Genomic DNA, 25390 nt, shown 5'->3' with positions numbered 1-25390 from the left:
ACAGTAAGTAGGAGGAAGGTTTAGCAAGAAAATTAGTTCTTAAATTTCTCTACATGAGAAACTTTTAAGCCTTATGAAGATGAGTTAGAATTTATGGCACTGATAAAAATTTAGATTTCTTGACTCAGAAATGCTAATAGTTTTGTGAGTACATTTTATTGTGTTCAGATTGGAACAAGGTCGTATACCATTCATGAACTGATAGCTGATGATAAAAAATTTCCGCTGATATACTGCTTGACAAACAAAAAGAATGAAGACATAATATGCAGCTTTATAAAACAACCTATAACCCAGAGTATTTTCTCTATTCATGTTGATTTTGAATTGGTAGCTATTGTCTAATGAAACTATAAGCTCTGGCTTTTGTGCCCCCACAACATGTTTCTTCTTTATTCAATGTTTAGATGCAGAGGCTGATGAAACATATGCAAGCTCTTGGTTTTCTTTGGAACTACATGGCTAGGGATGACTCAGAGAAGCAGACAAAGAAGACCAACTTTTGATGTAGATGTAGGGTCAGTTTAAAGTAGAGCACAAGACACAATTTACCATGAACAAACAACTGACTATTCTCAAATTACTGGGAAAAATTCTAAAGGAACAAGAATGTAATGAGGTTTTATTAGAACATGTAGCAATGGGAATGAAAATTTCTAGAAATAATACTAATGTTCGAATAAATGAGCACTTGAATATACTTGTATGCAATTACAATACAAAAAAGTTTATATTTCCTAAAAACAGTTGCATTTATTTATACTGATTAAATTTAGGTTTCAGATTTTTTCTTATCTTAGATTTACTTTTTAATCATTTTTCTTTGTATTATCAAAATGTGAGATTAATAAAGAACTTTCTTTCCATTGGTTTTTTTTCTTTCATTCTTTAAGCATTGTTCTTTATATTGAGTATTTTGACGAATTGTCGGTGCTTATTTTCAGTTTGACCAGTAGTTGTTTTGACATTTTCGACCATTTTCGACTCGGTGGCTTCAGTCCTAATAAAAATATCTAATTAACAGTGAAAAGGTTAAGTTGCATTGGCAAGGAAAGTATCAGTTGAAGGCTTCGAGGAAATGGCTGAAAACAAAGTCTGGAGAGGCTTGATGGACATGACGAGGATCTTGATGAGTTAGTCTGTTCAGCAAGTGAGGATAAGGAGACTAGTAAACCTGACAGAAGATAAAGGCATTACGCTTATGAAGTTTGGAAGGCATTGCGCTTATGAGGTTGGGAAGGCGTCGCGCTTACGAGGTTGGGAAGGCGTCGCGCTTACGAGGTTGGGAAGGCGTCGCGCTTACGAGGTTGGGAAGGCGTCGCGCTTACGAGGTTGGGAAGGCGTCGCGCTTACGAGGGTGGGAAGGCGTCGCGCTTACGAGGGTGGGAAGGCGTCGCGCTTACGAGGGTGGGAAGGCGTCGCGCTTACGAGGGTGGGAAGGCGTCGCGCTTACGAGGGTGGGAAGGCGTCGCGCTTACGAGGGTGGGAAGGCGTCGCGCTTACGAGGGTGGGAAGGCGTCGCGCTTACGAGGGTGGGAAGGCGTCGCGCTTACGAGGGTGGGAAGGCGTCGCGCTTACGAGGGTGGGAAGGCGTCGCGCTTACGAGGGTGGGAAGGCGTCGCGCTTACGAGGGTGGGAAGGCGTCGCGCTTATGAGGCTGGGAAGAAAGACTAGGCAAAAGGCCTACAGCATGGCCCCTGCAAAGGTGCATGCTTCCAAGCTTGTTACATGGATGAATGTTTTGCGGCATACAAGAGCATTGATGAGGAGATAAAGGAGACAAGCAGCTCCCCATTGTGTGTTCTTCGCCCTTCATGTGAAACGGCCACTCCTACCACCGCATCCAACCACTGATTTTCCTGAACCCCCCTCCAGCTGCCCCAGTGGAGCTGTGATGGCGTCGGTGTAGATGATCCTCCTCCCCTTGTATCAGAAGGGCAAGATGTTTTTCAGTATGATTTTTATTAATATAAATAGTTCTGTAAATTAATTAATATTAATAAAAAATTATAGTACTGTACAGTAGATTGATTGAATTTAATAAACTACAGTAATGAACTTTTTAAGATTATTTAATACTTAACGTAAATTTTTTGCATATGCATGTATTTTGCAGTTCAATTACGATAGTACTGTACCGATCCATTTTAATTTGTTTCTTTACAGCTACCTAAATATAGACTTGGAAACAACGCAATTGTTGAAACCACAAATAATGAACACGCAACCTTTGGTGTAGCCAGAAGTGAAAAACTTTTGGTAATAAAAATGCCCTAGGATTGACTTGCATAAGCATTTTGCCCACATGACTACAGTGGACTCGTTGCTCCAAAACTGTTCATAATTTTTTTGCATTGCATCAAACCACACTAAACCATTGTTCCAGTTTTTCTGCCATTAATTATTCAGCAAAACATTTCCACGAATAGATTAAGTTAAAATGCTCAAATCACAAACTCAAAATCATCTAAGCTAGAAGCTCGGATTCCTGTACAGAAAAGTTACCTCGAGGGGAATAAATTGACAAGTAGAGGTGGTTGATCTTGCACCCCTAGAATCTAAATTTTAGAGAAAGATCAACTGACAACAAAACCCTTAAAAAAAAAAAAAAAAAATGAATATATCCAGGTGAACATAAAGGGGTTTCTTTTAAATTTATTATAAAGGAAGATTCAGAGGCTGATGTAATAAATCAAGCTACAGGTATTAGAAAAAACAGTGCCAGAACTCCCAACCTTAAAATCTGAACCCAAAATAATTAATCAAGTTACCAAATGTATAGTAAAGATAGAGATCCATAAGAACCTTTGTGATGGTCAAGAAACTGAATGGAACCCAATTGGTTATTTACCATTCAAATAAATAAATCCATCTTCAGATACTGGAATTATTGGTAAAGCGATGGTTTTGCATCATACAACAACAAAGGATAAACCAAGCAACACCGTTTAATACAGCTGCAATGATTGCTTAATTTCTGAATTTGGAGTTTAGAAAATTAAATATATGCATAAAATTGGAAATAAATTGACAACATAGTCAAGAACTAAAACCCAGTATAGTAAATTAGAAACTCTGCTGGTTGCATGTGTTGACCATCTGATAAAGAAGTTAAAGAAATGCTTAATCCCAATGAAAATGGTAATCAAGAGTTAAATCATAAGGGAACATCGTGAAATCATCTAAACGAAAACTAAAAATTATTAATGTTAGTGCTGTTAAACAAACCCAACTGCAGCAAAATAAGCAGAAATAATGCTCTACCCAGAACATAATTTTGACGAGCAATCAAAGGTTGGTGTCAGGCATGATTTTTTCTTTTAGTGAATTAAGGAACCCTACCTTCTGCTGTTTGGAGGAAAGTTCATGAGATTGCTGGCCAATATACTCCAAATTCTTCCCCTCTTGATGAGAGTGTGCCTTTGAATTGATGAGTTTCAACATGGAATTTATTTCCTCGGTGAAGCCTTTGTCATGACAAGAGGGCTCTCAAACTTGGGAATATTTTTTTCCTCAGTTTGACTTTTAATTTCTCTCAAACTGTTTCTATGGCTTATTATTACTACTATCTCTGTTATATTTTTTTAACCATCTCCAATTTTGCTTTCCAACCCCTCTTACCATTTTTGCTGTCTAGATTATTGAGAAAGGCTACCATTGCTGGAATTGGAGGTTCTTCAAAACCAACTGTAGGAGCTTTGGTTGTCTTGCCAACTACCTGATGCGTGTGGACCAAATGAGTGTCGGTATTTTCAATATTGGTATGCGGAACTATTGTGATAAAAATTTGGCGCTCGAATTCCGGTGGTGGGCCGGTTTCAAATATAGGACTCTTAGCATTCTGTCCAGTTTGCCCGCCACTATGATTTAAGGATTTAAGTGAGGAAAGGGAATGAGGAAATAAAACATTTTAAGAACTAACATCAAAATAAATTTTAATATATTAACTATAAAAACTAAAAAAATAAGAGAAATAAGATAGTGCTCCCGAGTGTACCCTCAAGCAAGAGTACTCTACCCCATAGTGGACGACTATGGTACAGAGGCTATGGCACTACCTAAGACTAGAGAACAATGGTTTGATTTTGGAGTATCCTTCTCCTAGAAGAGCTGCTTACCATAGCTAAAGTCTCTTTTACCCTTACCAAGAGGAAAGTAGCCAATGAACAATTACAGCGCAGTAGTTAACCCCTTGAGAGAGGTAGAATTGTTTGGTAATTGTGTTGGCAGGTGTATGGGAACAGAGAACATGTAAAGGATGCGCCAGACTATTCGGTATGTGTATGCAATTGGAAAATGAGCCATAACCAAAGAGAAGGATCCAATAACCAAAGAGAAGGATCCAATGTAGTACTGTCTGGTCTGTCGAAAGACCCAATAACTTTAGCAGTAGTATCTCAACGGGTGGCTGGTGCCCTGGCCAACTTCTAGAAGTATCTCAACGTGTGGCTGATGCCTTGGCCAACTGACTACCTAGGAAGAATAAATTTTTATAGAAAACAAAAAGGGCTCCTTGACAAGAATTACTCCTGCTTGGTAAATATAGAAATGTTGGGATTTCTACCCATGTAGGGTTATGGGTTTGGAAAAATCTAATGCTGCAGCTAAACCTTCAATCAATTTACCAAAGCAAGCTTTTACGCTACCCTTAAAAGATTATATAACCCACATAAGTCTTTCACAGCTACACAATGGAAAGGTCAGTAGAATTATGAATGTAATAAATTATGAAATAAAGCCAATTGTTTCTTTATCTAGTCTTTGTTATAGCCTTTGTTTAATTGTTACGTTGTCGTTATTCTTCGTTCTTGGTTATTACAATTTTATCATTCTTATCATATTATTGTGTGATTTTGGTTTTTATTATGTAACCTCGAGAGCGTGAGCATAGTGCTCGTATTCTGTTTCTACAGGAATGAGTTGCCCCTTCTCTCGTTTTCTTTATTAAGCTCGAGTAGAGGAGGTGGATTTCTCGTTTTCCGTTTTATACGATCACGAGTTATTTCGGCCTCCTCTTATTCTCCGAGTGGATGATATTACGTTTAATGATATTCATGATTTATTGATGTGGTTACTGTTAATAGAGCTAGCACCATTAATAGGTTACGTTAGTGTATGAGTCATTATTTGGGGTCGCTTTATGACGACACCCTTAGCTCCGCCTTGAGTTATACTCCGCTATAATGGATACTCATTGGGTGAGAACTAGTCAGATATTTGGAGTGCAACGGTGAAATACGCCACTCAGACTACGGCTGAGGCCTTTTGCACACGAACCTTTGTCATGATTGATCACAATTACATTATAACGGCCCTTTTTTCATCGAATCTCCAGCTTCACTGGAGATAACACAGGCATTCAGTATGGAGGAATGTTATCGTACCGATGAGGGTCACGATTTCACGGTGATGGACCTTTGTTACCGGATCTCCGGTACAAGCAGAGATCAATCAGACGATCAGAACCAGGGTACGAACCCCTTTTCATGAATAATCACCTTTCATTATTACGGTCCCTTTTATCGAATCTCCGGCTTAACCGGATATCACACAGATGTCAGCATTGAGGTTAATATTATCTTACCTCTGATGTTCACGTTTTCACAATGACGGACCTTTGTCACAGGGTCTCCGGTGGCAACAGAGACCACTCAGACCACGGGTGGCCAATCTTTTGTTTTAGATGTAAAGGAAAAGATTTAACATGAATACAAAGTAAACTGTACTTACTTTAATGACACTTTGAATTTGCGTTGATAATATTCATTAGTTATTCTTGGCATGGTTGGTTTCGATCTGGCTTTCATTAGAAGGGGCTAGCGTTCGATCCCAAGTACTGAGTAGAAATTTATTTCTATTTTGAACACGATGTTATATGGATATTTATCCATATTTGTACATATTTATACATATTTATAATTAAATATATGCATAAATATAACCGTTATTTTTAGTTTATACTTCATATTTATAATTAAATATATGCATAAAAATAGCCATTATTTTTAGTTATACTGATTTGGTTGATCCCAGCCTGTGAATGGGATCACTAACCAGAGTTTCAAGGAACATCCAGACTTATGTCTCCTTTCTATTACAGAAGGTCTGCCTACATGGTATGGTTCCCGGAGTCATGCACGATCTGCTACGAGCTGTCCTCCCTACTCCTGACCCATGAGGACGATGGTGAATCTCTCCGGCCTGCGAGAGCGGCTCCCCGCCCTTGGGTATCAAGGTTTGGAAGGAATGCTCCATCTAGAGGGCCCTATCTCCTCGGAGTGTCTTCTCTAGGGTTGGACATCGACCCCATGGATGGGCTGGTAGGTGGTGATGAGTTTGGAGCCTTCAGCTTTGCAATTACCTGCGGCACCGACCTAGGACCCTCAAAGGATCCTGATGTTCATATTCCTTGCATAAAACCGTGACTGCTAAAAGCCAAGGGTAGGGTTAAAGAGCAGATACAACACATTCTAGGGGGCTATGACGGAGCTCAAAGATATGGTGGTGAGTCGGATCCGTTCAGGAACTCGGATGTCTCCCCCTACAGCCCCAGGAGTATCGAAGTAACCTCCTTCGGTAAAAACAACACATAGAAATTTGCCTTAAATGGATGGTACCATAACTCTGGATGGCATAGACGTCCGCCCTCTGGAGGACCTAGAATTTACTCTCAGGGACTAGAATACCCATTCAACGGATTCGTTCGATTGAAAGAGCATGCCTTGGTTAGGTTAGGCAAGGTACCGAAGGTAACGGTATTATTTCCTAAAGGGCAGGCCCGATCTGTCTGGACCAGGATGTTGTCGGTCTGGGGAGTACGATAATTCCAAGATCACCCCACACAATGGGGAATACGCCATATCTACAATGGCTATCATTGTTGCCTTGCCTATTACGAATAATTGGACAGGTCTTACTATTCAAGCTGACAAGAAGGTTCGGCCATGCCGGCTCTTAAAGAGCCGGACCCCACCTCGGGGAGACCCCAGCCTCGGTTTATCCCACTGAGACTGTTTCGGATATTCATGAAGAACCAATCTCTGCCCTTCCTATTCGACCTACACGTTTGGTGGTCTGATCGGGTTAGTTGTAGGAAATACGTTCTGTCTGTGGCCTCTATCAGACAGGAATCGAGCAGGCTGATAGTTTCCCCCTGATGGGGTAAAACCCTCTTCCCTCAGGAGGAGGTGAACAAAGTTCTGCAAGATGATACGAGAGAAACCCAAAATTGCCAGAAAGAAGGTCGAAGACCAAAAGCAAGCTTTCTTCAAGAAGAAGCAAAGAGTTGCCCTCTACAAACGAACCGGGGTCACTGCCATCAATAGTCAGTTACCCACTCGACATCACAGTCTTCCTCTGATTCGACGACTATGCATCCGGATCCCCCCTCATCAGGTGGGATACCTCACTGGTTCCCCAGGTACACAGCCCAACCCCGTTTGGATGCCCTCGCCTGCATTCAGCCCTTGCTCTGAATCCTCAGGTTTCTTTCGTGGACATCAGAGAGTAAGGTACAGGAGTAGAAGACAGTTCCGCCATCAAGGCGGACCTAGGAAAAAGGGGGCTCGGGGAAGGAAAGGACCTAGGTTCACTCCCTCACAACGAGGTAGTCCCGGTAGGGGAGAGACTTTACCACTTTCAAGACCATTGGACCTTCAGTCCGTGGGCTCATAGCATAATCTCTAAAGGTTTGAGGTGGAAATGGCCACAAGGTTGTCCTCCTCCACCAGTGACCCTCTACCAGAAATCCACGCCCATCCTGAAAGAGTACACCACAGAGTTACTCAAGAAGGAAGCAATCAAACGGGACCGATCACCGAAGTTCCAAGGCCGCCTGTTCACAATTCCGAAGAAAGGCTTGTCGGCATTGAGAGTGGACCTGGACTTGTCAAAGGTAAACTCTTACATTCTCTGTGGCAAGTTCTGGATGATGACTCTCTCTCAGGTACGGACCTTACTTCCTCGTGGGGCCGTCACCACCTCTGTCGATCTTACCGACGACGGTTATCATGTGCCTATAGCTCGAAACTTCTCTTCTTATCTAGGTTTCCGCCTAGGCAGGAAAGCCTTAGCGTTCAAGACAGGCTCTTCAGCCTCAACATTGATCCCAGGATATTCACGAAACTGGGAGAGACAGTGTTAGAACAACTCAGGAACCAAGAGATACAGTTCATGGCTTATCTGGACGGTTGGCTCATTTGGGCCCGGTCGGCCATAGAAGGCAACAGAGCTACGAAGGAAGTACTTCGATTTCTCGACAACCTGTGATTTTGGGTCAATCTCCAAAAGTCTCGCCTGCAACCATCAGGCCACTTAAAATGGTTAGACATTCAGTGGCACCTTTCGAAGCACACGTTCTCTCTCCCTTCCAAAAAGGTAAGAGGAATAGCTTCCAAGATCAAGAATTTTCTCAAACACAAACGGATGTTCAGAAGAACCTAAAAGTATCATCGGCCTTCTCCAATTCACTTCAATAAAAAAAATTCAAAGACATCAATCGAGTTTGGAGAAAGAGAGCTACAGTACCGTTAAGAGACAAGGTCTCGAAAATCTCCTCTGTCTTGAAAATGAGACTACGCCCATGGTCCGAACCGAAGAACCTCTCCAAATCGGTTCCTCTACAATTCCCACCTCCACAAGAGACATTCGATACAGTCGCGCCTCTAAGTGGTTGGGGGGATTACTCCGAACATCAGAGGTTTCAGGGGTCTTGGTCACCCGCCATGATACAGACCCATATCAATGTTCTTGAAGTCATGGCAGTGTTCTTGACCCTGAAGAGACACTCTCCTCCGAGGTCGAGCCACATCAGAGTAGTGTCAGACAGCACAGACGTGGTACAGTACACTGCGTCAACAGGGGAGGATCCAAGTCACCCAACCTGAATCGGATCCTGGTCACTATCTTCGCCTGGGCAACAGAAAAGAACTGGATCCTGTCAGTAACTCACCTTGCGAGAGTCCAGAATGTGAGAGCAGACTCACTAGCCAGGACAAAACCACTGAGTCAGAATGGTCTCTAGACATAATTTCATTTCGGTGGATACTCAGGAACCATTAGAAGAAGGTTTACCTATTTCCCCCAGTGAATCTTCTAATGAGACTTTTACATAAACTACGCTCCTTCCGGAGGGCAGTGGTTTTAGTACCACCTCACTGGCCAAGAGCAGTTGGTTTCCTCTCATCCTCGAGTTGAAACTCCGTCCCTTCCGGATTCCCTTCCCCAAACTGACTCGGGTAATCCAAACTCACTGTGTCAGATTGCTCAAGGGTAGCCGAAACTGACTTTGTGGACTACAGGAAGGTTGCAGCTCGTAGAGACGCGAACATTGAACCGGAAAGCAATCTCTTCATCGAATCAGACAAAAAGGGACTCGACAATTCGCCAATATGATTCGGCCGTTAACAACTAGCAGATTCCCTAAGAGTTCAGACCATACTCGTATGTCTCAGAATATAGACATCTCTTTCTTGAGGTTCTTATTTGGCAAAGGCCTAACAGTTAGCACTTTAACCACCATCAAGAAAGCTTTGAAGAGATCTTCCTTGTTGGGTTTAACATTAACCTAGCTGATTCCTATTTCTCATCTATTCCAAGAACATGTGCTAGGCTTTGACCTTCGGTTCGGCCACAAAAGGACTCTGATCTATGAACGGTGTCCTCAAAACTTGCGCCGGACACGGACAATGAACCCTGCTTTGATCACTCTTCTTAGGAAGACTTTATTTCTAATGGCTTTGGCCTCAGGTGATAGAATATCAGAACTAGCAGCTCTTTCACGAACCCGGAAAACATAGATTTCCTCCCTACAGCCGAAGAACTCCTTTCTCCAGACAATGATTTCCTAGCTAAGAAATGAGGATCCGCAAAATAGGTGCTCCCCTCGGAAGATTATTCTTCTTCCCCAGGATCTTTTCTCTGTGTTCAGTCACTACTCTCGAGGCCCTTTTTAGCTAGAACTGCCACCCGCTCGTCTGGCCCCTTGGTTATCGGGGAACAAGGAGTTACTATTTCCATTCACGGCATCAGGCAACAGATCCTCTACTTCTTTAAACATACTAATCCGGAATCATTTCCCCAGGCTCATGATATACGGACAGTAGATACCTACATCAATTACTTCCAGAACAGGGACTTTGATGATTTTTAAACAAAAATATACGGGTTGGAAATCCCCTATGGTTGACTTGCGCCACTATCTAAAGATTTTACAGGCCCTTAATTCCTGACGATGGCAGCGGGGAGCCTATTCCCTCTCCATTAATCTCTGCTTCTTCCTTTCTTCCATCTCTTCTCTTCTCCCTCCTACCTGCCACTCACACCACGTCGTCGCTCTCCTGGGTAGTTCATTAGCCCTATGATATTTGCCATGTTTAATTCCTATGGTTTAACTGTTATTGTAGTTACCGTTCCTTTAAGGTTTAGATATGCTTAGACAAGTAAGGTTTGATGCCTTTTGCGATTTGACACTCAGTTGATTCCTTGTCGTCTTAGTTATTTAGCCTTACGCTCCCTATGTCATTTGGCTAGTTGGTAATTGGACGTTTCTTACATTATTATATTATATTATTGTCTAACATGGTGATTGTATTCTCCGCATTTTGTTATTACTTTGTTGGGCTTGGAAGGCATTCTCTGGTACATTTTCACCGGCCGTCACAGATCGACCCAGAAAAGGGATTTTGACGAAGGAAAAATCTATTTCTGGGGAGAGACCTGTGACGCCCGGTGAAACCCTTCCCGGTTATTTTGTACGGACCCACCCTTTCCTTGCCAAGCCATATGTTCTTGCAGAAGGATGACCTGGAGAGCGCGAGTAGTAGGTGTCGGTAGGGTAGCCCAACTGTATTCTCTAGGGCCTGTCACAACCCTCCCCTTTGATGAAGGGATTATCTAAATAGAAGACAGCCTGTGAATAGTGGTTTACACACACCATTGTTAGATATACGACACCAACAAGGTGCTCGCGCGAGGGTTGTAACCTCTGCATTCCATGCTTTTATCTTTCTCTAGTATACAGTATTTGGAAGATTTATATTAGAAAAGAAGGACTTTCACCGGGCATCACAGGTTTCTCCCCAGAAAGATTTTTCCTTTGTCAAAATCCCTTTTATGGGAATCATCATTTCAAAGAGAAAGAAGAGTAATTTTAACCAGATTTTGCATATGCCACACAATCCACACATGGGTATTTAATGTCCACACCTCGAGAAGCATTACCTCAGGTGCCACAAGTGTATTTTAACCATAAAACATTTTTATCAATTGTAAAGTTTTTAAGGGAAACTTGTCTTGGCAAGTAAGTTTTATTGACCTTTATCAGACAATGCGAATTAACCAGTTTAAGATTTTAACTTTTATAAGAACAATGGGTTTTATAGACAAGAATTAGATATCACAGATTTTACCTTATTTATTTACTTTTATTCGATTATATTTAATATGCATTTCTGGGTCGACCTGTGGCGCCCGGTGAAAAGTCCTTCTTGTATATCTTTTCTGATAAAACCTTCCAATTATACCAGAGAAAGATAAATGCATGGAATGCTGAGGTTACAACCCTCGCGCGAGCACCTTTTGGGTGTCGTGTATAAAGCAAAGGCGCGTGAAATCCACTATTCACAGGTTGTCTTCCATTTAGTTAATTCCTTCGTCAAAGGGATGGGCCGATACAGAGGCCCTAGACACACCCCTATCGCCGCACCACCCACGCCACGACGCGAGCGCCATCTGAACATCATCCTTCTTTTTGGAATACAAAGTGTTGAATTGTTTTGTTGTGCTCTCGGTCTTTTTTATCAATCGTGGATTTATTTTGTCATGTCCGAAGCTCCATCTTCACACATTCCAATGTTAAGTATCATAGTTTGTTTTGACAGTATTTTATTGTACCGGGCTTTTGTTTTATATCCAGTATAGTCTGTTTTATTATTCCCGTCTGGCCTTTCATGGCGGCCATTGTTTGTTCACTGTTTGGGAATTCATCTTTGTCTGCCCGTTTAGTACTCTGCCACTTAGGTTCTTGGTTAAGTCCCTGGCCTTATGCCTTTAGAACCGTTATTATTTTTATTTTTATTTTTTTGTGTATTTATACTCATGGTACTTTTTGCTAGTAAGTCCAGCCTACGAACGAGATAGCAATTTAGCTTTGTATTTGTTTAGTACCCCCCCCTCCGAGGCGTTCGTCACTCGACTGTGCTATTTATTTTAAGTTTTAGCAGTTGCTATTCTTCGATCGTAGTGTTTTATGGATGTACAGGTTTATTTTATAAGTTTATAATAGTGTTGTGTGTTTTTTAGTCCTGTTTTTGTGTTTAAGAGAGCGAGAGCTTGGGGTCCCCGTTTTCTGTTCGCAGTCACGAGTTACCCCTTTCTCTCGTTTTCTTTCTTAGCTCCGGTGGGGGAGCGGATTTCCTGTTTTCCGTTTTGTGCGTTCAGCGGGTTCTCCCTCCCTCACCTCTCCCCCTCTGGGTGGATGATAACTTACGAGTTATTTATTTTTCGTGACTTTTCAATTGTTAGCGTTATTTTGGTCCGTGTTTCGTCCTCTCCCCGTTACGGCTCGGGAGTAGTTATGAACGTTTTCCACTCCGCCTTGAGTTATACTCCGCCATGAGGGATTCTCAATAACTTTCGTTCTATTGTTATATTTATATTGTTTACTACATGGGACGGGCTTCATATTGTTTAGATACGACCCTCCGGTGGCCCTTACTTCGGTCTCAGGCCACGGCCATATCCACAATAGCCTTTGTTATTACATCTGTGTTTGTTATTCACAATAATTATTCAGGACCTTTCTTCTCCCTCCGGCCTCACCGGAGATCGTAAATACGCTTTACTATAATCTAAGCTTTAGTCTTTAGCTGCGGCTTAGCTTTTTATCTTTCACAATTGAATTATTAGCCACAATTGAATTATTCAGGGCATCTCATTATCCTCCGGCGTCACCGGAGGTCGCCCAAACACTTCACACTTATATTTGCCTTAGCTAATTAGCTAAGGCTCCTTTATTCAGGACATTTCATTACGCTCCGGCCTCACCGGAGGTCGCCCATGCACTTCACACTTATATTTGCCTTGCCCTTAGCTAAGGTTGGTGCAGTGTTTATATTTATTTTAAGGGCATGTCACTGCTTCCCCGACCCTTGGAGGTCGGCGGATTGCTTTAAGTTAATTATCCTTATGTCATTAACAGACATTGGGTGCATTACAAATATACAGACAATTGAATATTAAAGTGCCAACAATGGTATGGGGCGGTATCAACTTAAAGTTAATATTCAGTTGTTTGGTCAATGCAATATGGGTGCTTAGGGAATTCAGTGAGTGCCGGAACTCTAAAATAATAGGTTTTTTATCCCTTATCAGAGTTTCAAGCAACACCAGACTCATGTCTCCTTTCTTTTACAGAAGGCCCGTTGTACTGCTGAAGGATGCTCTGCCTCGTTCAGCGACCCCGTTGGCCATGACCTCTGCCGGTCTCATGCTCACTGCTCCATTCCCTTTATCCAGGAACCGGGACAGGCCCAATACCCAGTTTGGTTCCCGGATTTGTGCTCGCTCTGATACGAGCTGTCGTCAGTTCTGCTGAATGATGATGTAAGTGGGTTTTCCCTTTGTTCCTTATTTCTCGTTGGCAGACACTAATATAGACATGAATATGATATACACAGTATATTTGGGAGGGCAAACCCCCTCCTCCATCACTAATCACTGCAAATCTTACAGGCCGATGATGTCTCTCTTCGGTCAGCAAGGGCTACTCTTCGTCCGTGGGTGTCGGGCTTTGGCAGGAATGCCCCGTCTGGCGCACCCTATCTCCTCGTTGGGGACATGGCCTCCCGTCTCTTCCCAGGCTCGACTACTGCTGCAGTCTCCCCTGACCTTGCTGCCCCTTTAATTGAAGAAGTCAGGGCTACCATTTCCGTGGAGGACGAAGCCCTCGTACCGATGGACATGGCGGGTCTGGATATAGACGTAGAACTCAGGGACGAGCAGGTAAGTGGTGCCGAGTTGGTGGAAACCCTTTTCTCTCCTACTCCCTCTCCTACCTCTTCCTTTCTAGGTTTTGATAACTCTAAGGCTTCTCCTCGGGATCCCTCTGCCTCCGTACGACCCAAGGTGAAGCCACTTCGAACTTATAAGACTTCAGCTTTGCCAGTATCAACGTCACCGGTCCCCGGACCCTCGACAGCTCCTGATATATTGCTCCTCGTAAAACCACTACTCCTAAGAAGTCTAAGTCTACCAAATCCAAGAAAAAACCAACGGGTGACTTTCAGGTACCCTGGGCCTCCCCATCCAACTGATCAAAGGATTGGTCAGGGATCAAGTTCAACATCACTCTGGTGCAATAACAGAGATTAAGGATATGATGGCTACTCTGATCCGCGCCGGAACTCAGTTTCCTCCCCCTTCTGCCCCAGACGCATCGAAGCTGCCGCCCTTCGATAAAAACAATCCTTGGCGGTTTGCTTTGCATGCTCCATTCGTAGATGGTTCCCTAACTTTGGAGGGCATGGGCACCCGCCCTCTAGAGGACCTGGAGTTCTATCCCCCGGGCCTAGCATTCCCGTTCAATGGTTTTGTACGGTTAAAGGAACATGCATTGGTCCGTATGGACAAGGTACCGAAGGAAACGGTCATAATTCCAAAAGAGCAGGCCCAGGCTATCTGGGCCAGAACACTATCAGAGTGGGGGTGTATTAACTCCAAGCTCACCCCACACAAAGGTTCCTACACTATTTTTACGACAGCGGCCTCCATCTCTTTGCCGCTCATAGACAAAGTCACAGAGCTGACTATACAGGCCATCAAAGAAGGCTCTTCCATGCCGGCTCTCAAGGAGACGGACCCCACCTCTTTGCTTATTCCGGGTTCCTCGGCAGCCTGGGATGCTGCGGCCTCTACCTTCACGGTGGGGAAACTAGACCCGGACTGTGCCTCTACTCTTTTCTCTGAGAAGCTTCCCAGATTAATAGAGAGTCTTCTCAAAACTGAGTTCGAGACCCGTACTAGACTTACTAGGTCCCTCCAATCCATCACCTCCATGGAGTCCCTAGCATCTCTTTACCCAGAGGAAACGCTGTTCAGAGTCGCCACAAAGAACCAGCTGCTATCCTACCAAATAGATCTCCATGACTTCTGGTCAGCTCGGGTTAGTTGCAGGAAGTTCGTTCTGTCGGAGGCCACCATCAGGCATGAGCCGAATAGACTGATAGCGTCCTCCTGCTGGGGTAAGACCCTCTTCCCTCAGACCGAGGTGGATAAGGTTCTTCAGGACGCAGCGAGGGCAAACCAGAATTTGCAGGTAAGGTGGGGTCTCTCAGCCAAAAAGAGGTTCGAACCCCAGAGACACACGTTCTTCAAGAAGAAGCAGAGGTTTAGTCCTTACAAGGCGGCCCGGGGTACCTCGTCCCCACAGCCTTCCGCGGCCTCGACTTCTCGACAACAGGCGCCTCCTCAGCAGGTAGTCTACCTCGCTGCTCCCCCTGGTACACAGCCCAACCCCTCTTGGATGCCCTCACCTGCATACAACCCTGCCTACGAATCCTCCGGTTCCTTTCGTGGATACCAAAGAGGGAGTTCCAGAGGTAGAGGACAGTTCCGCCAACGCGGCGGGCCTAGAGCAAGGGGTTCCCGTGGAGGGAGGGGACCTAAGTTCACTCCCTCCCAATGATGTGATGCCGGTAGGAGGGAGACTTTATCACTTCCGGGATCATTGGACCTTCAGTCCATGGGCTCACAGCATAATATCAAGGGGCTTGGGTTGGAAATGGTCACAGGGATCCCCTCCTCCACCGGTGACCTTCTTCCAGAGACCCACTCCCATCCTGGAAGAGTACACGGCGGAGTTACTCAAGAAGAGAGCAATCAAGCGGGTTCGATCCCTGAAATTCCAAGGCCGCCTGTTTACAGTCCCGAAGAAAGACTCGTCGGCGTTGAGGGTAGTTCTGGACTTGTCGAAGCTCAACTCTTACATCCTTTGCGACAAGTTCCGTATGCTGACTATCTCTCGGGTACGGACCTTACTTCCCCGTGGGGCCGTCACCACCTCTATCGATCTTACCGACGCCTATTATCATGTCCCAGTAGCTCGAAACTTCTCTCCTTACCTAGGCTTCCGCCTCGGCAAGAGAGCCTTCGCATTCAAAGTCATGCCCTTCGGTCTCAGCATTGCCCCCAGGGTATTCACGAAACTGGGGGAGACGGTGCTCGAGCAACTCAGACACCAAGGGATACAAATCGTCGCCTATCTGGACGATTGGCTCATTTGGGCCCAGTCGCACCAGGAATGCAACAAAGCTACGTCGAAGGTACTCCATTTTCTCGCCAAACTGGGCTTCCAAGTCAACCTCCGGAAGTCCCGCCTACAACCATCAAGCCTCTTCGAATGGTTAGGCATCCGTTGGGACCTCTCAAAGCACAAGCTCTCCCTTCCTCCCAAGAAGGCGAGGGAGATAGCTTCCAAGGTCAGGAACTTTCTCAAACACACACAGGTGTCCAGAAGAGCTTTAGAACGAATCCTCGGCCTACTCCAGTTTGCCTCACTGACCGATCTCCTATTAAAAGCCAAACTCAAAGACATCAATCGAGTTTGGAGAAAGAGGGCGACAATACCTTTAAGAGACAAGACCTCGAAGATCCCCTCTGTCTTGAAAATGAGACTACAACCATGGTCCGATCGGAGGAACCTCTCCAAGTCGGTTCCTCTACAGTTCCCCTCTCCACAAGTGACAATTCATACCGACGCGTCTCTGAGTGGTTGGGGGGGTTACTCCCAACATCAGATGTTTCAGGGCTCTTGGTCACCCGCCATGAGACAGTTCCATATCAATGTTCTCGAAGCCATGGCGGTGTTCTTGACCCTGAAGAGAATCTCCCCTCCGAGGTCGACCCACATCAGAGTAGTCTCAGACAGCACGGCCGTAGTCCACTGCCTCAACAGGGGGGGGTCCAAATCACCCATCCTGAATCAGATCCTGGTCACTATCTTCACCTTGGCAGCCGACAAAGACTGGTTCCTGTCAGCAACTCGCCTAGCAGGAGTCCAGAATGTGATAGCAGACGCATTATCCAGGACGAGCCCACTGGAATCGGAGTGGTCCCTGGACATGCACTCCTTCCGGTGGATACTCAGGCTGGTTCCATGTCTCCAGGTAGATCTATTCGCGACCCGACTCAATCACAAACTCCCATGTTATGTGACACCGAACCTGGACCCTCAGGCTTATGCCATGGACGCATTAACCCTGGATTGGAACCATTGGCAGAAGATCTTCTTATTCCCTCCAGTGAATCTTCTACTGAAAGTCTTGCACAAACTCCGCTCCTTCAACGGGGCAGTAGCTTTAGTGGCACCTCACTGGCCAAAGAGCAGTTGGTTTCCTCTCCTCCTCGAGTTGAAACTCCGTCCTTTCCGGATCCCATTCCCCAAACTGACCCAGGTGGTCCAAACTCGGACTGTGTCAGATTCCTCAAGGATAGCCAAAACCCTAACTTGTGGATTTCATGAAGTTTGCGGCACGTAGGGACGCAAACATCGACCCAGATAATGTCCTCTTTATAGAATCAGACAAAAGGGACTCAACGATTCGCCAATATGATTCGGCGGTTAAGAAACTAGCGGATTTCTTAAGGACTTCAGACCATTCGGTTATGACTCCTAATTTAGCCATCTCCTTCTTTAGGTCCATTTTTGACAAAGGCCTAGCAGCTAGCACTATAACCACCATTAAGTCAGCTCTGAGGAAAGTCTTCCTGGTTGGGTTTAACATTAACCTGGCGGAGTCTTATTTCTCATCTATTCCAAAAGCATGTGCTAGGCTTCGACCTTCGGTTCGTCCTCAAAAGGTCTCTTGGTCTCTAAATGATGTCCTCAAACTGGCCTCCGACACGGACAACGAATCCTGCTCTTATATCACTCTTCTTAGGAAGACTTTATTTCTAACAGCTTTGGCCTCGGGTTCCAGAATCTCAGAACTAGCAGCTCTCTCACGAAACTCAGAGAACATGGATTTCCTCCCTTCAGGTGAGGTACTTCTTTCACCAGACAGGGCGTTCCTAGCTAAGAACGAGGACCCCCAAAATAGGTGGTCCCCTTGGAAGATTATTCCTCTTCTCCTAGAAAATAAGCTTGTTGCATATGCAGATGACGCTACTCTCTTTGCATCAATTCCATCCCCTGAATGTAGATCTGGGGTTGGTGAATCCCTTAATAGAGATTTAGCTAAAATTAGTGCATGGTGCAAATTATGGGGTATGAAGTTGAATCCTAACAAAACTCAAAGTATGATTGTAAGTAGGTCAAGGACGGTGGCTCCTCAACATCCGGATCTCAGTATTGATAATGTTTCTTTAAATTTGTATGACTCTTTCAAAATTTTAGGCGTGATTCTTGACAGCAAATTTACTTTTGAGAAACATATAAGGTCTGTGTCTTCTTCAATTGCACAAAAAATTGGCTTATTGAGAAAGTCTTTTAAGATATTCGGTGATCAATCTATTCTGAAGAAGTGTTTTAATTCTTTTATTCTACCTTGTTTTGAGTATTGTTCTCCTGTCTGGTCTTCAGCTGCTGATTCTCATCTTAATTTGTTGGACAGAAACTTACGGTCAATTAAATTTCTTATTCCTGATCTAGATATTAATCTCTGGCACCGTCGATCAATTAGTTCATTATGCATGTTGCATAAGATTTTTCATAACTCTGACCATCCTTTACATTCAGATCTCCCTGGACAATTCTATCCTGTTCGTAATACTAGGCAGGCAGTTAATTCTAATAGCCAGGCCTTCTCCATCATAAGACTCAATACTACGCAGTACTCTAGAAGTTTTATTCCAGCTGTTACCAAGTTGTGGAATGATCTTCCTAATCGGGTTGTTGAATCAGTAGAACTTCAAAAGTTCAAAGTTGGAGCAAATGCTTTTTTGTTGACCAGGCGGACATGAGTCTTTTTATAGTTTATATATGACATATTCGTTGTTGACGTTGTTAATAGTTTATATATGATATATCTCTTTTGACATTACTTTTTTTAGAATGATTTATTGTTAATTTGTTCTCTTCAGTTATTTATTTCCTTATTTCCTTTCCTCACTGGGCTATTTTTCCCTATTGGAGCCCCTGGGCTTATAGCATCTTGCTTTTCCAATTAGGGTTGTAGCTTGGATAGTAATAATAATAATAATAATAATACTTCTCTATGTCCGATCACCACTCTCAGGGCCTTTTTAGCCAGGACTGCTACCCGATCGTCTGGCCCCTTGTTTATCAGAGAACAAGGAGGTACCATTTCCATACGTGGCATTAGGCAACAGATCCTATACTTCATTAAACAAGCCCATCCGGGATCATTTCCCCATGCTCATGATATCCGATCGGTAGCTACCTCCATCAACTATTTCCAGAATATGGACTTTGATAACCTTAAGAAGTACACAGGTTGGAAATCTCCTATGGTCTTCAAACGCCACTATCTAAAGAACTTACAGGCTCTTAAATACCCAACGGTTGCAGCTGGGAGCCTTATCTCTCCCCATTGATCTTTTGTTCTTCCTTTCATCCATCTCTTCTCTTCTCCCTCCTACCCGCCACTCGCACCATGACGCCCACTCGCACCATGACGCCGCTTCCTTGGTGGTTCGTTAGCCCTAAGTGTATTACATATTAGGTTAATATGATTGTTACTATTATTGTTTTCCGTTGTTATAAGGTTGGGATATTCTTAGCCATGTCAGTTTTGTTGCATGTTTTCCTCTGATACTCAGAGGTTTCCCTGTTATCATGTTTGTTTATCCTTACTCTCACTATGCCCTGTCTTTTTTAGCCATTATATTTAATATGTATTTTTAGCTATTATTGAATATATAATTTTATCCATTATATATATATATATATATAATTAATTTATCTAACATTGATAAGAAAAACTTTCATAACTGATGTTAATCAGACTAGCTCTGTAAGTCTACTTTGACTCGTGGGGCTGGTTAATCTCTCTCCTTTAATAAGTGCTATTAGCAACGTGTTGGCCTTTGCTCCAATACCAGAGTTGATTCTTGGTGAAGTTTGTCTGTCTTTCTGACCAAGCCTCTGTTTCGATACTATTGTTGATTCTCTGTGAAGTGTCAGTCTGTCTGACTTAGCCTCTGCTTTGATACTATTGCCGATTCTCGGTGAAGTGCGAGTCTCTAACCTAGCCACTACTTCAATACTATTGCTGATTCTTGGTGAAGTGTCAATCTGTCTGACCTAGCCTCTGTTTCGACACTATTGTTGATTCTCGGTGGTGTCAATATGACTGACCTAGGCTCTGCTAAGATACCGGTTGGTTCTGTGAAATGTCTGTCCTACCCATTTCAGCATAAGAGGTGGTTTCGTAGATTCTGTAGAGCCCAAGTCCGTGCTGTGCATGTTGATACACTGACCTTGGAACAGGAGGGCTATTTCCTTGTTATCATATTGGATTACCTGTTCCAGTTTTTAACAGCATATTCTCTTAAAATAAGGTGGTTTTTTTCCACAACCTGTTTGTTCTTAAATACAAACCCAAGTCCTTCAAGTTAATACTGTCCACCTCAACCACCTTGTAAGTCCCAAGCTTCAAGTTCAAAATTTTGTATAGCTGTTTGACAGGCGATTTGGGCTTCCCCACTTGGTAGTTGTAGCTACCTTGTTAAATTTTAACTAGCATTCCAATATTGGCTGAAATACTACTCCTATTAAAGGATTCTGGTTTGTATTGTTAACAAAAATACATTATTTTTAGAAATTTCAAAATTTTGAGTAGCAAACTGGTATATAAAATATGTACTGTATATTATTCTGGGAAAGTTACTAAAGTTATTGATAAGTGTTTATGTAAATACTTTATTGGCTTTCGTTACAATACCAAGAGTTTTAATCATTTCCATGTATGAGACCTCCCAGTCAAACTTTAAATTGAACATCCCCCTGTCTTTATGAATGACTAGTTAACAAAATAATCTTGTTACAGTCACAGAAGGATGAGGAGTTTTGGTAATATAAAAACCCAATTAACTTAATATAATTAATACCCCCATATATGATACGTATTTTGCAAATCTGCTACAAGTTGGATTTTGTTAAACTGATTGGACAGAGAATCCTTCAAGTCTAATAAGCGAGGTCTTACTGGTACAAAAGATGATTTGAGTTTGCTATGGTTTGTATGGATATCACTTTTTCCTCCAAATAGTCTGTGTATGATTTTAATTTTGATAGGAGTAAATGCTTCTTCGCTGGAATTAGCAGGACAAACTGTTTTATCTTCACCCATATTGAATTTTTGAGTTCTTATAGTTTTGAATAAAATAATGTATAAGCTTCTACAGTATTTAGAAAAGTGAAATGTGTAAGTGGTTTAGTAGCATTTAGTAGTTAATTGGCAGGAACAATAGTAAAAGTGTCATTTTTAGGTTTAATTAACTCATAAATTAGATACTTTATGCTTTTTGTATAAAATTAGTTTACACAATGCCACACAAGTAAAGCCATTAGCCACTATGAAATTGTGACAAGGCCAGGTTTTTGTGAATGATAAGACTTTAAATCACAATAACTAGACATTGAATATAATTTACTCAAGACTGAAGTACTTCTAATTTAGGAAACTTATTGCTCTAGTTGGTGGTGGTTCCATCGGAGATTATGCTGCCAGATTTAGTGCCAGAACTTCAGATTAAACAAGCAAAATCGGTCCACATCTACCCAAATTGTGTACCATGGATTACTGCAATAGGAGTACGCCGCTTGAATACTATGCCACAAAAGGTTAAGTTTTTTAAGTTTTATTAAAACAATAATTACTCTTCTCTACATATTTTAATGGCCCTTGCCTGAAATTCATGTGTTATTTCTTCAAAGATGGGAAAAGATTTGACCACAAAAAAAAAACAAAAAAACTGATCTACATAACCTGTTGCAACTGCCCTGGCAAGGAGAGGACGAGTTACAGTACTAGGACACGGCTTACATTTCAGCCACTAAATGTGTAAATAGTTTGAACCTTTGAAGTTATTTGGGTTGACAATACACTTTAATTTTTTTCCTGAATTTGGTGGAATTTTTGTTCTATAGTCTATCCCTGTTGTGAATTAATCAGGGGTATCCTGAATTGGTGGAACTACTGTGTAAAATCAAAGGTGAACAGCTGTTGTAAGGCTAGATTGATCACTCCAATTTTAATCATCAGGGGAGAGATTTTTTTTTTTTAATTCTGTTCTGTAAGATTGTTGCAGTGAAAATGTGTGAATTCTTGATGTTTTGAAGATATTTACATAATAGATTTCACAAATGTTAATTTTATAGTAAATTAGTTTGACTAATTTGATTTTTTGTAACCATATTCCTCGTTTGAATTCATGTAAACTTTTTATTATTTGATAATTACATTTATTTGTATGAACCTACCTAATGATCATATTGCTTCTTTGGAAGCTCTGTTTTTCAACATTTGCCCCTAAAATTTTAGAATATTCCCATATTCTTTCCTTTATTAGGTATACCTCTAGTAAAGAAATTATGCCAGTGCTTGATGGAAAGAAGGAAAGCTGCGATACGGCAGAGGCTCGTTGGTTCGAATTGTTGAAGAATTTAGTGCAATAGATCTCAACAGCGCGTCTCCGGACCACAAGGGGTCCGTGACTATACTGTGAGGGGCACAAGAAATTTTGGAAAATCGCAATGATGATGATGTAAAAAAATAATGAAATTAAGCAGGAGGTACCTGTGACTTGTGTGCGGACTGGACTGAACGTAGAAAATATTGCCGTGATAAAGGTAATTATGTAAAATGATAAAATAACTTCATATCGTATATCAGATTATAATAAAGAACATTTTCCCCTTAAAGAAAAACTATGACAGGTAATAAGAAAATATTGCCTGTCTCAACGAGAATAGAGGTGGTAATTATCATTTAAGGATGAGAAAATATATTTCTTTACATATTAATAATTATCATTTAAAATGAGAAAATATATTTCTCTTTACATATGAAATGATGGGTAAACTTAGGTCACTTGTATACCTAAACTGAAGGTAGTCAATTCAGACTGCATAGTAATGAGTCGGCAGAATCATCTGGTGGTGATCAAGATTTAAGAGTTGATAAGAGTAAAAAGACATAGAATTGGAAAATGGAATCATAGAGAATATCAGTTGTTATATTTACCTATGGTTTTGCTTCAAGGACTCGGTTAGGTCTTAGTTCAGCCACAGTGTTTAGCATAGTTTTAGATGCTCACAAATGAGTCTAGCCAGCAAAATTTAAATGGCTTTTAAAAGGGATTTTGACTTCAAAAAATCTATTTTTGGGTGAGATAGCCATGTTGTCCTGATGGAAGTTCCCTTTGGCTGCTTCCTACTGTATAATATTTCTGCGAGTGATATTACAAGAGAATTATCGTCGGGTATCACGGGGTTCTAACCCCCTGAACTACTATCCGTAGATAGTGTATTATTCATGTAATAATCACATGCAATATTAGCATTAAGAAATAAAACGGCAAATGTCAATCTTTAATACTGTTTACATTTATCAACTGATCAAAGTAAACTACCAAAGGAAATTTTGTCTTCGTAAGAAACTATGACTACTTGAACTATAATTTTTAATTTCGTACTAATGTAAATAGTTTTACTTGAAAAAGTCTGTTTAATGTTAACTTCAATTGCATAGTGAGTTTTACTGGAGTTTCATCCATGTTGCCGATGCATGATTATTTAGAGATTTTAGACCTGCAGTGCTTGAATATAAAACTGAATAAATTATTTTCTTACACTAATTTCATAGATTTTTCTTTGTTATACCAAAACTATTTTCTAGTTTTTCAGGCACTAAATATTTTCATTTACATTTGATTATGCACTTTGCACATTTAGAAGTTCCCAGCAATTTTTATTTTTGTTAACTACGGTTTCCAAGGTATAGTGATACCTCTTGATACAACAGTTTCTGCATATGGAAAATTCATGGTAAGAAACGAGATGCGAAGAATTTTTAGCCTTAAAGTTGCGCAAAGAATTTAATAATGCATCTATGTATCTTTACGGCAGTGCTATTGTTCACATTGAATTAGAGTTGATTTCGCTTGTGCCTTTAGTTACTTTACTGTATCGTGTTGTTATTCAATTTGTACGTAAATAGCCATGTGTCCCAAGAATGTTTATGTTCAGGAAAAGGAGATGCTTTCTATGGAGACAAAGCTGGAGAAAAAAAAGAAATTAGGCTGGTATGCGGTTGAGTGTGATCGTTAAGGAATGTGACCGAAATCTGTTGACGATAGGAGTCTTTAAACAGGACGTCATCAGAGCGGCAACACCAAAAGGCACGACTTTTTCCCGCAAGAGGAGCCACATCCATGATGATATTGACTGTTTCTCCTTTGCATTAAGGACAGAAATCACTGGAGAGACTATCACCGAGAGGGCAATCTGCCACAAGGCCAGCACCATTTTCGGTAATCTCGTGAGTGCTTAGGCCAAAAAAAATGCAAGAGAAGGGACATCAAAGCAGCACCCCAAGAGTTCAAGGCCTCATGCGGGTGGTTCGAAAAATTCAGACATGGTCTGGCATTCATTGAGTGGTGCGGCATGGGAAGGCTCCCAGCTCGGACACGAAAGTAGCCGAAGCCCTTGTTAAGAAATTAGAAGAGTTGAAATTCGACAAAGGCTATAGTCTCCAGCAAGTCTTGAACTGCGACAAAACTAGGCTTTTCTGGGCTCAAACTGTGCCGGCCAGTGAAATGCTCCTATAGCACCATTTCTAAGGAATATAACTGCTAAATATTACCAGAGAAAAAATGTATAGGAATGCTAGGTTGAACTAGCTTGCTCACCTATTGGTGTCGGTATAAACTAGGGCGAAATATACCAGAGGTCTCGTACCATTTAGACATCTCTTAAAAATCCCTCAATAGTGAGGTGCGGTTCAACCTCCCCTGCCGCGCAGACCAGTACTACTAACTCTACCCACGCTTGCCCAGCACTCCTTTTTAGCACCAGTTACAAATCAGTCGATTGTTTATTTTCTCGGTGTACTTTTGGATTACTTATCTTTCCTACGCATCGATGGCGGAATCTCAAGTTACTCCATCGAAGTTAAGTACTTTATCCATGAGTTTTAAGTGTGAATGGGCAGTGTAGCCTTTGTTTTATTAATTGAGAAGTGTTTTATTGTGAACGGCGTCCCCGTTCTAACCGTTCATGGTTTCACGGCCCTGCCCTTTCTCGCTAGTTCGTTCGTTATTCCTTTCATCATTGCTATTCGTTCGAACTTTTAGGAGATTTTTTCCTTTACACCGATTATATGCTTTCATCTTAGCGTATCATTATTATTATACTATGGTATCAGTGTTA

General features: G+C 42.1%; 1 protein-coding gene across 1 annotated transcript in view; it reads left to right on the top strand.

Moving 5' to 3' along the window:
• Positions 1-25390, top strand: part of LOC137627680 (uncharacterized) — a 180797-nt gene that overhangs the window by 97562 nt on the left and 57845 nt on the right. The window contains exon 3 of the mRNA XM_068358880.1: positions 21656-21802. Coding sequence (XP_068214981.1) covers positions 21656-21802 — 147 coding nt within the window. The remainder of the gene's footprint in view (positions 1-21655; positions 21803-25390) is intronic.

The sequence above is a fragment of the Palaemon carinicauda genome, chromosome 35 (genome assembly GCF_036898095.1).
Source record: "Palaemon carinicauda isolate YSFRI2023 chromosome 35, ASM3689809v2, whole genome shotgun sequence".
Taxonomy (NCBI): domain Eukaryota; kingdom Metazoa; phylum Arthropoda; class Malacostraca; order Decapoda; family Palaemonidae; genus Palaemon; species Palaemon carinicauda.
This window is presented reverse-complemented; position numbering and strand designations above follow the sequence as displayed.